The sequence below is a fragment of the Acipenser ruthenus genome, chromosome 1 (assembly GCF_902713425.1).
Source record: "Acipenser ruthenus chromosome 1, fAciRut3.2 maternal haplotype, whole genome shotgun sequence".
Classification (NCBI taxonomy): Eukaryota; Metazoa; Chordata; class Actinopteri; order Acipenseriformes; family Acipenseridae; genus Acipenser; species Acipenser ruthenus.
The window spans coordinates 44930965-44948451 of NC_081189.1; the positions used below are offsets into that span (position 1 = coordinate 44930965).

The following is a 17487-nucleotide window of genomic DNA, read 5'->3' on the forward strand; positions in this document are numbered from 1 at the left end:
TTCCTTTTTACTCTGACAAAAATACCAAAAGAAACCAGTTAATTACACATCAGCTTTTGTTGGTTTTGTGACAATATGACCATGTTGTAGGGGAACAATGATCTACTAAGCAGGACCAAGAAGTTTCGTAAACAGGGTCTGACTGGGGTTACAAGGGCAATAAATGACCCCTAGTTGTTAATCATTCCTAAAAACTGGATAACATCTTGGGGCACCTTTGGTCTTGTGAGATGGTTTTCTCATTAAAATCATTAACATATAAGTGATACCGGCGGCCTGTGAGTAAAACGGGCAATGTCCACCCTCCCCCAGCACCACAAACAAACAGGGGTGTCCCAATAATTCTGAGCACCGCTACTGTATGTACTGGTGCTTTATCAGAGATCTGTTGATACATGGTAAGCGGGTTCTAACTGAAACCAAAGCATGATCCCATTATATGTTTACATGTGGTAGAAAACAATGAAATACACTCATCCATAAAAGAAAAAAAATACTTTTCTTTTTCTCAGTCTGTACAAAGGTAACAAAAATAAAGCCAAATGTGTTCACTGCAACAATGCCAAACTGCAGTATTTTCAAAAAGCACTTGTCCTTAGCTTGGCCTACAAACTAAACAACTGTTTTTTGTATTTGTTAGAACATGTATTTCTGGCCTTTAGTACGCTATGTAATGTAGGCTCCTAGCACTGTATTTCCCAATCACCAAGGATTATTGCTCAGTAACAGTATGTGCATTTGTGTACTGTCTGGTTTCTTGAGATAGTGATGACGACTGTTTCCTTCAAGCCCTTTTTCCCTTGCCCTGCCTGTACTTGCTGACTGTACTGTACTCTTCGCGGAACAGCTCCCGTCATCCAATCAGGGGATATCGTTGAGTTTCGGTGACGTCAGCGCCACTCCTCTTACTAAAGAAGGAAACAAACAGAGAGACTGAGACAGACACCGAATTATTATTATAGGAACCAGTGGCACAGAAGACCACGAAGCACTGGAAAGAGATTGCTTACAATAAAAGGAAGATAACCAGGAACCACATACCGAATACAGACCCCTGACGTTAATTGAACAGGTAAGCTGAAGAAAAAAAAAGAACTTTTTTTTTTGTATCCCGAGTTAACAAAACGTTTGTGCACAGAAGAAAGCGATGATGAAAGAGAGAATTCAGTAAATATACGAGTATTCTTCCAGTGGGGGAAGCTATGGATTATGTCTTCATGAAAAAAAAGGAATACAATCAAGATTTATCACGTTTTCATAGTGTGAACACGAACAAGCTGAGAAAGCAGGTAAAACTAAAAGTGAAACAGAAAAAAAAATGAAAAGGATAAGACCTGAAATAGGCTACCGTATTGAAAAGTCTTAATACTGGTGTATGTCCTTTTTTGTCCCAATAGCACAGGGGTATACTAGTGTTCTGGCATATGGTATGGTTAAACAAAGAAGCAAGATGTTTTCCCTTAGCAATAGTGGTTATGCAATAGCTTGGGAAATTATACCAGTAAAAGTATCGTTTTTTAAACACGATGACCATCGGGCATTAGTAAACTATTATGATTTTTGGGAAACGTGATAAGAGATTCTCTAAAGAAGAAACTAGAATTGTCCAGACCTGTATGTGTTGCACTGTATCAAAACAGGAAGAGACAGGAAACAAAGAAAATATGGACAAAGCACAGAGAGCCTCGCATGAAATAAAATTGTGATTGAATGTATAACTTCAAAGTAGCAAGTGTTGTGGCTACAATTTCATTTAGACGGTATATTGTTATTTTAAGATTTTTATTCAATCCAATATTTGTAATTTTGGTGTAAATTTAAATTGTTAGCGTTGCATAGCATCCGTGACTCAGTGTTTTTTGAAGGATAAATTGCGGCCTGGCTGTTTTTTCACATACTGGACAAAACAAAGTAATACTGTATTAATACTAATAGACTTTTATTATTATTATTATTATTATTATTATTATTATTATTATTATTTTGTGTTACGTTAGCTAGCCATTAAGTATTTTAAACGTTTTACTACATTTGTTTTCTTTTGTAAAGTTCTCGACTGTTTATCCGGTTATGCCAGATGAGCAAAAAGACAAATTAAAAAACATTTTTAAGCTTGATGCCAGTTTATTTTTTATTCAAGGGTCTTGACTTTGTTTATAACAATAAGTAAATAACTTAGCTCGTTTCATTTTTATTACTGTATGACTCGACTAGTCGAACAACGGAATGGCTATGACCGGTTTTCTGCGTTTTTAGTAATATTAGGGATAAAGAATTGGCATCACAGCGAGTACATGTTTGACGCAATTACCATTTATTTACAGTTCATTAGCGTCTTGAATTTTTTTTGGTTTTATTCAAATTAATGTTTTGTGGTTATTTACAAAACATCGGTGGACAATGTATAGCAATGCAGTACTGACTCGTGACGCTGGTCAAGGCAAAGCAGTGGTACAGTGAAGTTTGTTCCAGATTTAGCAGTTCGTTTTCAATGTTTTTGACGAGTGGCTGTGGCAAATGACATTGTGTCCGTTTACAACTAATTTACTTAGTGTGCGTTTTCAAATTAGGCTTAGTAAATTGCACTTTCTATCTGTGAGAAGATCTGTGATGTGAGCAATATGCGTTCAGGTGTGGCTTGTGGGGGAATTACCAGTCGAACCTTTGTTCTGCTTTTATTTTCCGTTTCTCACTGAAGTCGGGGTCTTCGACGGTGTTGACATTTCCATGAGGGTGTGCACTGCTAAATGATGAACATATATTTCCCACCGCAATTTGAGAAGCTGCAGTGCAGATTAGTCTGTCCTTTTCTGTGCCGTACTGCACTTCAAGGCTGCGGTTCTGTGTAGGAACTGTCTGACATGCAGCCGCTGAGATAAAAATAGCTGCTGATTTCAGAAGCTCATGTTGGTTGGGTTTTATGTATCTGAGCCTCCAGATCAACACGTCACATTGAAGCCTTGTGACAGGCGAAAGCTAAGGTCGCGCCCAAGTGACAGTGAGAGCTGCGGAGAGATTTTGCAATCTACAGGTACACACGTGATTGAGGTTAGGCTTTAAGAGATACCGCCGGACAATCTTGAGGGGGCGAGCAACAGAGTGAGAATTTAAGACCGGTTGTCTGTCTCTTCGAGCAGCAACCTGAAATCAGCTGGGGATAATCCAGAGTTATGTACAATGTGTTCGTTTGAGCAACACGTTGAACGACTGTGCCTGTTCCCCATGTTCTGGCTAGGGCGGCTAGGGGTACATTTTGACCTTTGAAGGTTTAAACTAAATTTGCATAATGTGCAGGTGACGTTACCATAGCTACTAGTTTTTATTTGATTGAAAGACCCATTGTACAGGTAAACCACATGGTATAAAACATTCACTTGTAGTTTAAAAATACGTTATATAGAACAGTACTCGTGTTTTTATAATTTAAATATAAATGCACGTTGTTTGTTTATTATACATACACACACACAGACTGAGCTTGCATTGCAGCAGCACCTTATTGCTGCAATTTAAAAGAACTGCAGCTGACGAGTGCAAAACAAAGCTTTAACAGTCACCGTTCCAAGCAGGCTATCAGTAACATTTTATTTTTATTATTATTATTATTATTATTATTATTATTATTATTATTATTATTATACAGACGCACTGAACTTAACGGACCCCAAGGGACTATGAAAAGCAGTACTTTATAAATGAAGTATGTAGTGAACACAATTCGAAATGCTGTATGTAACTGCGAACATAAGTACCTTAATTATAAACAATACAAGAAAGCTTAATTGCCAAAGAACGGGAGTTTATTATTTGTACAAAACACTTTACAAATGTTATATTTGATAAATAAAAATTAATAATAAAAATTGTATACGTTACACATTTAAACTGTAGAACGGCTGTGTCAACAAAAACAGAATAAAAGTAAACAGCAACTGTTTTTCCTGTCTGACGTCACAAATGCCGCCGTGACTGTCATTTACTGTCCCGGATGTACCTTATTTGTGCAAAATATCTACATGTGGAACAGGAAAGCTGTACGTATTAAACGGTATAAGTGATTCCGGTTTAACCAAATTCCCCATTAAAACCCATGTTTGTCAGGGACATGCCTCCTCAATATGTTGTAAACGGAACTCCGTTCTAACAGGATCCGTTAAGTGGTGTGCACCTGTAATATGAATTTACTCGTAGCTTGTCAATTGATCCCAGATTGGTTGTGCCTACATAAAAGCTGCTTCCACAGTTTGCAGTTGGAAGAGGGGGAGGAGTATTTGGTACATATTTTACTGAAGCATAATATACCCTGTTCTAATGCAAGGCAACAGTGCCATATAGAGTTGTTACATACAACGATTTCGTAGTGGCTTTTAATACAAAAACTTTTGTTTTAGTAATATGCATTATACAAATCAAAAGATAGAATTTTGCATGTGAGTGATATTTAATGTGTTATTTATAGTATTCACACATTGTCAAACGGTTTCTGTTAACAGAGAGGAAGAAAACATACAGTGTATGAATGCCACCCGACGAACCTTTTGAAGGTCTAGAACTACCTTCGAATTCCTGGCTAGCAAACAAACCTTTTAACACAGCCCTAGTTATGGTATCATGTTAATTTAAAAAAAAAAAAAAAAGTTGTAGTTTCCAATCAATTTGCTAGCAGCAGAGTGAGTATTCATTCGAATTCAGTGACAAACGTTTCTACGGGAAGTCTTTCAGTGTCTTGAAAGACTTCTGGTCGAAACGTTTGTTGTTGAATTGTAGTTTCTTTTAATATTCACATGATACTAATTATACTTAATTGCTTTATTTGCAGTTAAACAACTTTAGCCAAACTGTAGAAACTTTTATATTACATGTTTCATTATTTTGAGTTTGCTGCCTTTTTTGGATTGGTGTGATTTTAGGAATCCTTTTAATTTATTTAGTCTATCAGTATTGTTATGTAAATTTGTATTTTGAAATGCTGTTGATTTAAATATTTTTACTATGTAAATAACAGACTTGCCAATCTGACAGCAGCTGCTCCACACATTTAGGAGCATAAAGGTGGTGGTGTAAAAACCCTGTGTTTCTTGTTGATTAAGTTTGAACTAACTTGGTCATCATACAGACTATGTTGTAAACAACAATGAAATAAACAACTGCTCAAACTTGGTTGATTAGCACCTTGGGGAAGAATGAAATACTTTGATCATCAATAGCTCTAGGGGGAAAAGACAAGTAACTGAGTGGTTTCTTTCAGACATGTGCTTTTTTATGTAATTACTGGTGCTTGTGTAGCCCACTGTTATCAGATGAGGACTGTTGCTGTAAATCATTTGGTTGTCTTTCATTTTATGGAGCTCCAGCTTGAACAGGGGAACAGGCAAATTCTTAGTAAACGAATTACTGAATTTATTCACTTATCTAATTCATTTACCCCCTGTTAAAATCAGTGCAGAAAATAAAAAGTGGTGTTGATTTAAAAAGACCCCACTTACAGAAATAGTGATAGGTGTGATTTCCATAATTAAGTACATTTCTCAAACTTTACATGTTTGATCAGAAATGTCTTCATTTTGAGAAAACAGAAATCTTCATCTGTGTGCTTTCTGCAGAGATTGGGGAGGGGGGTGGGGGCTAGACCCACACTGCTTTGATTGACAAAGAAGGAGATGACAAGGCTTGGATTTAGAGTAAACAAACAAAAAACATGTATGAGAATATACTAGTGTTTTAAATTTTACATAACAAGCAAACATGATTCTCATTGTTGATTCATTTGAAAACTTGTGAATCCCTTCTTATATTAACACAGATACCTATTTACTTACATTGACATGCATATACACATGCAAAAATAAAAGTAAGCATTACAGGAACTGACACTTTGTAAACAGTACTGTGGAGTAGTGGTTAGGGCTCTGGACTCTTGACCGGAGGGTCGTGGGTTCAATCCCAGGTGGGGGACACTGCTGCTGTACCCTTGAGCAAGGTACTTTACCTAGATTGCTCCAGTAAAAACCCGACTGTATAAATGGGTAATTGTATGTAAAAATAATGTGATATCTTGTAACAATTGTAAGTCTCCCTGGATGAGGGTGTCTGCTAAGAAATAAATAATAATATCTTGACTGTCCAAACTAGACACCAAGGACAGATAATGCAGCTTTCTTCTAGGTCACATTTTAATATTTGACAACATATCTCTCTTGTTTTTACTTCTGAGATATTTTCACACAAAGGATTTTCAGGAAACTGTATTGGTCCACTTTCCTGTTAAGAATGTAATATTATCGGATAGGCCTAATCATTTTCATTGTGTGCAAAATTACTTGCAGCATTGGCTTAAAAAAAAAAAAAAAAAAAAGATACTAATAACTTGTTTTACAAAGTCATTTGATTCTGGGTATGCTCAAGCTTCTAATGGCCTTTTCTGTGTTTTTTTTTTTTTTTTTTTTTTAATTTTTTATAGCTTCTACAGCATATAGATATGGCCCAGGAGACAAACCAGAGCCCAGTGTTGTGCGCTATGGGCTGCGGCTTTTATGGTAATCCTAGGACAAGTGGGATGTGCTCGGTATGCTACAAGGAGCACCTGCAGAGGCAGCAAAGCAGTGGCAGAATTAGTCCAATGGGTAAGATTAACTACAGCATCCACACATTTCTGTACTGTTGCCATTGTAAATAGGTTTCACTTCACTACAGTAGGTGAAGGTGTATTGTACTGAATTATAATTCTTCATTTGTTCATAGATCTAGGGCCTAGACATTTTTGTCTGTGACATTCTCAGCTATAATGTCAACACTTTTTACACAAAAAAAATAAAAATCAGTAGGCCCACGATCAAGCTAGTCGTGTCTCTCATAACACCGTCTACTGTACTGCTACAGGGTGAAAAGGGTAAGACTGCCTTCTCTGTGATGGTGTTTCAATACAAAACCCCTTTTAATAATTCTGCCTTTCACCAAGCACCCCACTTTCTATGGGTACAGTATCAGTACCCTAGTTCAGTAAGCTTTATGTCTAGCATCAAGTGACCCCTAACTGTTTTAAGTCAGGTTTACCATGTTGTTTTGCAGACTGATCACTTTGTACATTTGCTCAGTTGTAGCACAGTTTCAAAATACTGATCTGCCTGTGCAATTGTTTGTCCTGTACGTTTTATAACAAAACAATGCAGGACATAATGGAGACGGCCCACTAATAAACCAGCAGGGTTGTATGGTCGAAACTAGGATGTTAGCTTTTTGGGTAATGAATACTACAGTTGATGTGTCGTACCTATGTTTGAGTTGACAAGTGGATTCTTGGTTGAAGTGTCATTACGACTTGAATAGCATTTGTGTTTTTGTGTGCTTTGGCTTGTGAGGAGGAGGTTTGTTACAACCTAAAATTGAAATATATTCTTGTATAAATGTTTTAACTAACTAAATTCTTTTTTTAGTACAGCTGATGGTGTTAGCTGTTTAAATGTGGCATTGCTATTGACAGGAACTTGAAGATTGTTTGAAATGCTTCATAATCTCATTGCTAATATTACCTTACTGGAGGTGTTAGTTTAAGGTTATATTGAATTAAACTAGAGTGGAAGTGTGTTTCCTTTGAGTGACACCCCTCCCCCCAGCTTAAAACATTACAGGACATTGAAGGGTCAATGTAGCCATTATTGTTCTAGTAAAGTGAGTTTTTGGGGTTATGCCAGTTGTTCATCTGTTCTATGAAAGGACAGTGAAACTTCTATTTTAATTAAAATATTTCAGGGAATTTGTTGATAATCTGAAATTGTACATTACAAACAAGCCGAATATCGGAACTAAAGCAGGACTCTGGGTTTTGTAGTGACAGATCTTTTAAACCTTGCCATGACATTAAAGCAATTGCAGTGTGATTGCTTCTAGAATAATGTTCTGCATAAGTTTTATGTATATTTGTATTTTTCTATTAAAGGTCAATTTTCTTTGCTCCAGGTACTAGCAGTGTTTCCAATAGTCCTACCTCAGACGCTTCCGCTATCCAGAGAATAGAAGCTAGTTTAAGTAACTCGGAAGCCATTTCCGCCAGCATGGCTGACACATCAAGGTGAGTCCAGGAGATTATCTTGACATTTTCATCATGAGGGTTTATATCCAAAGGTGGTGGTGGGATGCAAAGAAAACCTTTCACCAAGACTAGTGTCAGTAGTCAGTAGTTTGTTTTGTAAAAAACAATTTATTTCATTTAATGTGTGTGTGTGTGTGTGTGTGTGTGTGTGGTTTTGAAAAGCATTTTTATTTTACTTTGAGTAATTTCAATAACCTCAGGTGTTTACTAGTGTGTGTATGTGGGTATAAGTATAGAGGAATATCATCTGAAAGATGCTGCATTGAAGTAACTGCTGAACTCTTCTGTACTTGTCAGAGGTGTGCCGGCAGCTTCATTGCCTGTGACGCAACAAATGACAGAAATGAGCATTTCCAGAGAGGAAAATGTCACAACACCAAAAGCTGAGGCAGCAGAACCAGGTAAGGTTTGTTTGAATTTAAAATCATTATCCTATAAGGTTTTAAAGAGTAAGTATCGGGGTTCTGAAAAATACAGCGTTACTACAACTGTTTAAATAGCGTTTTCAAAATGGCCTTCTGAATTTCAAAGTGAAAAAAAAAGATACATGCATGCATGCATACATACATACATACATACATACATACATACATACATACATACATGTCTCCGGCTGAATGAACACCCCTCGGGAAGCAAGCAAAGTGTTCTCTAAGATGGTGTTGATCAGCAGACACGATATGAATCAATAAATAAATATGTATTGCTTTTCATGACGCACATGCATCAACATATGAAATGAAGCAAGTGTATGTTAACCCTTTGCGGTCCTATGTCGGACCTGGTCCGACATTGCAATTTTCCCTTTCCGGTCCAATGTCATCAAAAAGACATAAAAACAGGTCTCTAGTCGTTTTTTCTCCAGAAAAAGGGAACCCGCCTTGGAGACCCATCAGGAATTGACAATTTTTTTAAAAACGGAATTTGGTATTCCCAAGAATGGGGAAAATTAGTAGCCCTAAAGATGGTTACAATTGAAGGCAGTGCAGACGCCAGTGTTTTATACAGTAGTATAAAGCAATTTTATGCAGGCCACCAGTTAAGCAAGCAGTCTTTATCTATGATAACAACTGACAGGGCTGCATTTATGATAGGATCTCAGGTATGCTTCATAAAGGTAAGTATATGATTCAGAGGCAGAGCCACAATAAATGTCTAGTTTAAATTTAAAGTAAACTTTAAGTAAGATGACACTGGCTGCAACTCTATTGTCGTTTTTTACACACAAATAAGCTTACTTAATTTGAAAAACGTCATGAACGATACAAGCAACTTCTTGCACTACTTGGTTTGATTAAATGAGAAGTACACAACAAAATATGAAAAATGTTGTCCTTCTGGAGTGTCTCTGAATGCCTTTTAATTTTTTTTTTTTTTTTTTAAACCATTTAAATGTAAAACCATAACAAAACATGTATATATGTTTTTTATTTATTTAATTATTTGTCCTGTTGCCTTTTAATTAATTTCTCTGCACGCATTACTACTTTGTATATGATGTAGAATACGTGATTGTAAACATCTAACACAAGTACGTACAATACTCTTTCAAATAAACATGTTAGGATTTTGAATATGCGCTTCTTAGGGTCGGTATTCTTGTCATTGCTTGCGCTCCGGCACCTCTTTACAAATTAAGCGCTGCTTGCATGTGTTGGGTCTTGTCGGTGTTTCAGATTGCACGAGAACAGTGTGTTGTTGCCATGAGAACAGTCTGTTGATTGACAGGTTTGAAAGTTGTACTTGCACAATCTCTTTGGCTGTGTGAAAGGGTTAAGACTGTATTACACCGGCATAGGTTGTGCAATTTCATGCTGTGTGAAAGGGTATTTTACACACTCGTTAAAAACGTTTCAGCGATGGCGCAGTAGCTGCATTTCTGTGTGAAAATGGTGTTCGACAGATATTTCAAAATGTTGTCGGGATCATTGGATTCAAATGAGACATTTCTTTCAGGACTTGCTTTTCTATTTTATGGTTCAACTGAAAATAATAAAAGAAAAAATACAGGGAGTGGATGGGGGGCCTACAAAACTGATCCGCTCAAAAGATTGTAACCTTATTCATTTTATTCATATAACCCTTTCATTCACAGTTGTAACTCAGCCTACTGCATCAGCTTCCCACCCCAGTGCACCAGGAAGTGATGAAGCAACAGCCCCAGAACTGCCCAAAACAAGGAAGAACAGGTGTTTCATGTGTAGAAAGAAGGTTGGCCTAACAGGTGAGATGGGAGATAGATATATGCAATAAGGCCTAACAGGGTGTCCATAGACCTAGAATATTCAACGTATATGGACACCCTGAAGGGCCTTACGGTATTTATAATCCAGGTAAAACAGTGGCTTTGAAGGAAAAAAAAAAAGCATAAATCATGTTTAGGGCAAAAATGTTTTTTTTTTATATATAAATATCCTTACGCCAATAAAGTTATAACTCTGAACTGCACACTAAGTTGAGCTGAGAATTAATTTCATTAAAACATGTAAAAGAAAGAACATCTTTATTTTTGATATTGTGGACATTGCCATTGAAAAGGTACACCAGGGGGTGGAGTTGAGATGGCATGGAGCTTTTTTTTTTTTTTTTTCCCCTGTCACTGTTTGAGCAGAACAGATGGGAGGAATAAAAATATATTTAACGAGGTCTTGGATTTCAGTAATTTTTCAAGGTCTGTGTCGGAGGGGAGGATAATGTGCAGAAGTGTCTTTGTGTTTTTCTGTACCATTTACAAACTGCTAAATACATTATTTGAAGTGACAAAGTCAGGGTGAGTGAGTATAAAGACAGGGTTTTTTTTTTTTTGTATTTTATCTTCGTTAATTTTTTATTGTTCTTCATCCAAATCTGTATGTCTGCTTACAACTTTGGGGATTTATTTGCTGGAAATTGGTCAGTTTTATAGCTTTACTGTACATCTGTAAACAAGATGGCTACCGTTACTTTAAATTCTGTGAGGCAGAGCAGTGATTTTGAATATGTGACAAGGCTCCAACTGTCCGTATTCCTCCAATAAAAGGACAGCTGGAACCTTTCTCTACAAATCACATTGTTTGTTTCATGTTCCATTGCCAGCCTTGGATTTTTATTTATATATATATATATATATATATATATATATATATATATATATTATATATATATATATATATATATATATATATATATATATATATATATATATATATATACTATGTATGTATATGTGTGTGTATATATACCTTAAGTATTCAGACCCCTGACCAATTCTCTCATATTACTGAATTACAAATGGTACAAATGGTACATTGAAATTTTGTTCTCTTTGATATTTTATTTTAAAATACTGAAACTCAAAATCAATTATTGTAAGGTGACATTGGTTTTATGTTGGAAAATATTTAAGAAAAATAAATAAACTGAAATATCTTGCTTGCATAAGTATTCAACCCCTGTGCTGTGGAAGCTCCCAGTTTACACCGATGAAAGAAATTGCCCTAACGAGGACACAATTACCTTACCATTGGCCTCCGCCTGTGAACCATTAAAGTTGCTGTCATATTTTCTGGATAAAAACCCCACTGTTGAAGGATCATTAGTCAATATCCAAGTGTTTGGATATCCCAGTGAGCACAGTTGGATCAATAATCAGGAAGTGGAAGCTGCATCACACCACCCAGGCACTGCCAAGAAAAGGCCGTCCCTCAAAACTCAGCGCTCAAACAAGAAGGAGACTTGTGAGAGAAGCCACAGAGAGGCCAACAATCACTTTGAAGGAGCTGCAGAGTTCAGTGGCTGGGAGTGGAGTAATGGTGCACCAGTCAACCATATCAAGAGCTCTGCATAACGCTGGCCTGTATGGGATGGTGGCAAGAAAGAAGCAGTTACTCAAAAAGTACCATCTGAAAGCACGTCTGGAGTTTGCCAGAAAGCATGAGAGTGACCCAGCTGCGATGTGGGAAAAGGTTTTGTGGTCAGATGAGACCAAAATAGAGCTTTTTGGCCAAAACTCAAAGCGCTATGTGTGGCGCAAACCTAACACTGCCCATGCCTCAAGACACACCATCCCTACAGTGAAGTATGGTGGTGGCAGCATCATGCTGTGGGGATGCTTCTCATCGGCAGGGACTGGGCATTTTGTTAAAATTGAAGGAAGAATGGATGGAGCAAAATACAGGGAAATACTGCAAGAGAACCTGCTTCAGTCCGCTAAAAAACTGAAGCTTGGGAGGAAATTCACCTTTCAGTAAGACAATGATCCCAAGCACAAGGCCAAAGCAACATTGGAGTGGCTCAAGAACAAAAAGGTGAATGTCCTACAGTGGCCCAGTAAAAGTCCTGATCTCAATCCCATTGAGAATCTGTGGCACTATTTGAAAATTGCGGTCCACAAGCGTTGTCCAACCAACCTGAACAACCTGGAGCAAATCTGCCAAGAAGAATGGGCCAAAGTCACTCCGACACTGTGTGCAAAGCTGGTACATACTTACCCCAAAAGACTTAAAGCTGTTATTGCAGCGAAAGGTGGCTCTACCAAATATTTATGTCTGGGGGTTGAATACTTATGCAAGCAAGATATTTCAGTTTTTTATTTTTCTTAAAAATATTTCCCCAACATAAAACCAATGTCACCTTACAATAATTGATTTTGAGTTTCAGTGTTTTAAAATAAAATATCAAACAGAACGAAATTTCAATGTACCATTTGTAATTCAGTAATGAGAGAATTGGTCAGGGGTCTGAATACTTTTGCAAGGCACTGTATATGTGTGTGTGTGTATATATATATATATAATCTATATATATATATTAAATTATTGTGACAAAGCTCTTGCTTGGTAAGCAAACTTGTACACAAATTGGTATGGGAGATACACACCAGAAGGTACAGTCACAAATAAAGTTCGTTCCAACAAGACGGTGCTTGTATGTTTATTACCCTGTGTCGTGTTGGACACACGGCTCACAGGGTCAGGGATATCAAGGGTCAGTTCACAAATCGGGTTCTCAGTACAAATCAAGTTCACAGCCAGTAGGGTTCTCAGTCGGTCCAGGTCATACACAGTAAATCAATTCAAAATCCACAAAACAGTAATAGCACACTCCCCAATGCCTCACCACCTTCTACGCCTCTCTCTCCTCACTTCCTGGTCTGTGTTGACCCTTTTTATATTGGCCGGCCACACCCCATGACTCTTGCGAATTGTAGTCCCCCCTCTGGTCGCAATCCAGTGAGAGGACATGATTGGGGCCATTTTTAAATGCTCAACTTGTACAGCGTTTTATTTTTTTTATAAATGTTTATAGATGAGATTAGGAAAATGTTAAGAATCTGCTCTCTCAAATTTGATACAAATATTTTTGCAACAATGGAACAGTAAAAGATAAATCTTTCTACAGAGTTTCATTAAGAAAAAACATGAAAAGACAAATACAAAGCATTGACTCCCTTTTTTCCTTTTTTTTTTTTTTCTTTTGTGGTAGGTTTCGGTTGTCGCTGTGGAAATTTGTTCTGTGGACTTCACCGATACTCTGACCAGCACAACTGTCCATATGATTACAAAGCAGAAGCTGCAGAAAAGATCAGGAAAGAAAACCCTGTTGTTGTAGCTGACAAGATCCAGAGAATATAAGGTGTAAAACCTTATGCTGAACAGTGTGGATAAAGGACTATTTTTTTTTTTTTTTTATGATTCTGATCTTGAAAATCCTATACAGAGCAGATGCATGATTTGTTTTATTTTAAATGTTCTAAAATGTTTTTGTTTGTGGTGTATGTTTATCCTCCTGGATTTAAAAAAAAAAAAAAAACAAAAAAAAAAAACCTGCAGCCCCGGGCATCATTTCAGGAGATCTCAAATACTGTCCTACAGTTTCTTTTTGTGTCCTCAGACTCTGATAGCTCTCCTCTTGAAACTTGCCTTCATCTTCATGCCAAAAGTGGGATTGGATATTCGTCATATTCATATTCATTGTTTTGCTTCTTTTTGTACAGAAAAGCTATCAAAATGTTGTTGCTGTTTGATTGGATAGCTGTCTAAATACCAACTGTATTACTGCTAGAGTTACAGAGACAGACCAGAGATATACAATGCATGTTCTATTCATTGTTTTACAGTTCTGTTCTGACAAAGGTGAGGCAAATCTAAACACACATAATCCTATCTTTCATGTCCTTGGCCTTTTCTTCATTAACGACATATTCAACCAAGCAACATTTTTAATGTCACTCTGTTGCTTTCTGAATTGTCTAACTGTAGCTCAACAAGTAATTAAACATACCTTAATTTATGTTGTGCCATATTTCATCACTGGTCAATTTGAAGCGCTACTTCTGCTGCCAGTGCACAATGAAATGAGTAGGCTAGTGACTATATAAGATTGCTGCATATAACTTCTTATTGTAGTTCTTCATTTTGCGATGGAGATTTGATACCTGAAACAATGCCCAGTAGTCTGTCTTTTACTTGGGTGTAGAAGTTGGGTATTATTGGGTGTATTGCATGGGTTGCATAGCTACAACAATGTAAAATATCTGACGTGTATAAATGGCAATATACTTCACTAATGCGTGTTCAATATTTTCACATTTGTTCAAAATTATTTTAATTTTTGTGATGTCTAGAGGTTGTGCTGATACATATGTAGTGTTTGTGTGTGTGTATAATGGGTATGTGAGATGCACTGTCTCTCACTCACTCATGCACACACACGTTTGTTTGCATACAGAGGGTATTCCCAGTAATATGAACTCCCTGTTCCCATGTTTTTTTTCATGTGCCGCAAGAATCGCAAGATTGTTGTAGGATCTTATTGCACATAACAAAGCAAGTGAACCTTTTAGTGTTTTAACAGGGTTCATGAACAGTGAGCGAAGAAATAAACCAACAGGTGAAAATAAAGTCTTTTTTTTTTTTCTCTGAAGAGATAAACTGCAAAATTCATGATGCTAATGACAGCAGAATATGTATTTAAGCCCTGGTTGTTACACCTTTTATATTCCCTGAGTGTACACTGAATAAAATGTTTACAAAACTTTAGCGACACTAGAAGTGGACATTTTTAAATGAAAACCATTCTAAAGAATTGTATTAGTTGTAGAAGTTTCTTTTATTTTAGTTTTTCACAGTCCACTTTAGATGTCTGATGGGGCTTGTACCCTTCCCTTGTCAAAACCCAGCTGGTTGCAATATGAAAATCTTGGATTTGACCCCTGTATACATGTATACCTATATAGTTCAAATTATCAGTGTGGTAACATATTCTCGTCTCATATTTATATATATATATATATATATATATATATATAATTATATAAATTTGGCTGCCTGGCATCTGTTTGTTTCTAATATAGGAATGTGAGGTTTTGCTTTAATATTTTGTTTTTATTTTCACTTTAGTTATGCAAATTTGTAAAAAGTGTGTTCCTATTTATGTATTACATATAATCTTGCTACCCAGCATTAATGCTCAACTGTATTATGTAAATAAAATTATGTACAGTGAGATATTATGTTTGATGTTCTGTGTACATCAGTTTTGTAAATGGAAATCTGCATGTATTCTTTCCTCCATCTTTATGCAACATTGTCTTGTACGAAGAAAATGTGGTACTTTTTAAAAGGTCAATTTATTAGTAAGATTCACATCCCAGGATAATGTACTATAGAGTAAGGTCTGTAAAACCAAGATAAGTAGCGGAATTCTTCCTGATGATACTGCTCTTTTATGTTCTCCGGCTTAACAAGACAAAGGTTTTAAAGCTTGGCGCGCGCACAGGGTGAAAGACAGAACTCCCCAAAGTGTCTACCAAGATAAAACTAAACAGAATTGTTTTACTTGAGTCCTCTTTTTCTTGCTGCCAAAAAAGAGATTTGTAGTGAGATCTGGTTGTAAGAAGGGCAACGGCACTACAGTGTGACACCGTTAAATCAGAAAAGCTAGTCCTTTTCAGTAATTTGACACCAGCTACATCTTGTTTAAATCCAGGAATATTTTCACAGTGTTGTCTCTTGGTTTATATAATTGGCTGTAAGAAATGGCAAGGCAGGTTTAAAAATGTTTGCGGTTTGGCAGTGCATTCATATTTTATTTCTGGTGTACATTGTGTGACTAGGCAGGGCACTTGGCAAAAAGAGATGGAACATTGACTCGGGAGAAAAAGAAAAACAACTGCATCATGCCCCCACAATTTTGTAAATAGCATTGACCGCAGGAAAATGACCAGCTTATGAGGCGTGTTGGGTTAGGAGTGACAGGTTTGTTGAACAAGCATAAACTCCCTAATTTCTGTGTCAGTTTGTGAGGTATAGGAGCCTGGGTTGTTAAATATACCGTAGTTTTATAAACTTAGTGATGAATGTCAGAACTCGAGCACTGCAATGCAAGTCATTAGGTTTCAATACATTCGGGGTGCCAATACATTTAAGACTCTCCCAGTAAAGTTATTATAAATTAATCTGTGATATACAACCCAATTCCCAAAGCTTTACCTCAGGAGGATTCAAATTCTTGAAATAAAGACATGATCCATTTCTGTGAAATCTTATATAAAATAAAAAGAGAAATACATAGGTAAGCTTATACATGCATTGAGTTGACAGTTTACACTATGATTTCAAGCTAATTAAGCTTTGTTGCTCAGTGATCTTCATTTTGTATAGTTAATGTACAATATTAAGGAGTAGGTATTCTCTTTTATTCCCTGCCCTTTGTTAGATGAAGGCCTGTTCATGTTTCATGTTTTTCCAGCAAGAGGCAAGCACAAGCCTTATCACTATAGAAGGGATGACTCTTGGTGCATTCTCCTCACAAATTTCATTCCCCGCCCTATAGCACTGTTGGTGTTTTAACCTCTATTTATAAAGTTAATACACAGATGACCAAGCAACTCAGTCAACAACAGTGAGACTTTGGCAACAGATATCTCTGGCTTCAGAGTGCCTGCAGTTATTACATATTCTATATTCTCAATATATAATCAGATTAAAAGTAGTCAGCCCACCTAAGCTATTTTTTTTTTTTAATCAGTTTTAAAAGGATTGAAAGTCAGATGGCTTTACATGTACCCATTAATACTGTACAACAAAAGGTTTGTAACTGGAGATCTTATTACTGTGTTTTCAGTTCCTTTGTTGTTATTTTGTCCAGTTTAAATGTATTTAGTTAGCAAAGTAATTGTGGGTTATTTGTATGTATCCAGTGTTCTGTAGATTTAACTAGCCCTTATGGAAATGAAATTGGAATTTGAATTTTAGGATTGAGACATAGGGGCACCTGTAAGTATAGGCGCAGTGCAAATAATTGTGGATGCAAAATTCAAATTGCATTCCAGCCAGGCTATTATTTTGCACTGCGCCCTATGTAAGCTTAAGAGCAATGCAAATTACTAAACACACACAAATAATGATCCACAGTTA

The 17487-nt window shown here is 36.6% G+C and overlaps 1 protein-coding gene across 2 annotated transcripts; it reads left to right on the forward strand.

Moving 5' to 3' along the window:
- Positions 1–913: 913 nt before the first annotated feature.
- zfand5a (zinc finger, AN1-type domain 5a) lies at positions 914–15576 on the forward strand. Of its 2 annotated transcripts, none has more exons than XM_034035844.3 (6): positions 914–1072; positions 6461–6623; positions 7957–8068; positions 8387–8490; positions 10185–10313; positions 13553–15576. In XM_034035844.3, exons 2-6 carry the CDS (start codon positions 6479–6481, stop codon positions 13699–13701), a joined length of 639 nt encoding a protein of 212 aa, XP_033891735.2. In that variant the 5' UTR covers positions 914–1072; positions 6461–6478; the 3' UTR covers positions 13702–15576. The 2 variants fall into 2 exon arrangements, with proteins under 2 accessions (XP_033891735.2, XP_033891734.2); XM_034035843.3 differs by lacking the exon at positions 914–1072 and adding an exon at positions 1080–1289.
- The last annotated feature ends 1911 nt before the right edge of the window (positions 15577–17487 follow it).

Excerpts from the sequence above, each read along its gene's own strand:
- zfand5a (XM_034035843.3), top strand. The coding sequence starts at position 1,203 with ATGGATTATGTCTTCATGAAAAAAAAGGAATACAATCAAGATTTATCA. Across the intron at positions 1,290-6,460 it reads CGAACAAGCTGAGAAAGCAG|CTTCTACAGCATATAGATAT; the intron begins GTAAAACTAAAA and ends AATTTTTTATAG. Across the intron at positions 10,314-13,552 it reads AAAGAAGGTTGGCCTAACAG|GTTTCGGTTGTCGCTGTGGA; the intron begins GTGAGATGGGAG and ends CTTTTGTGGTAG.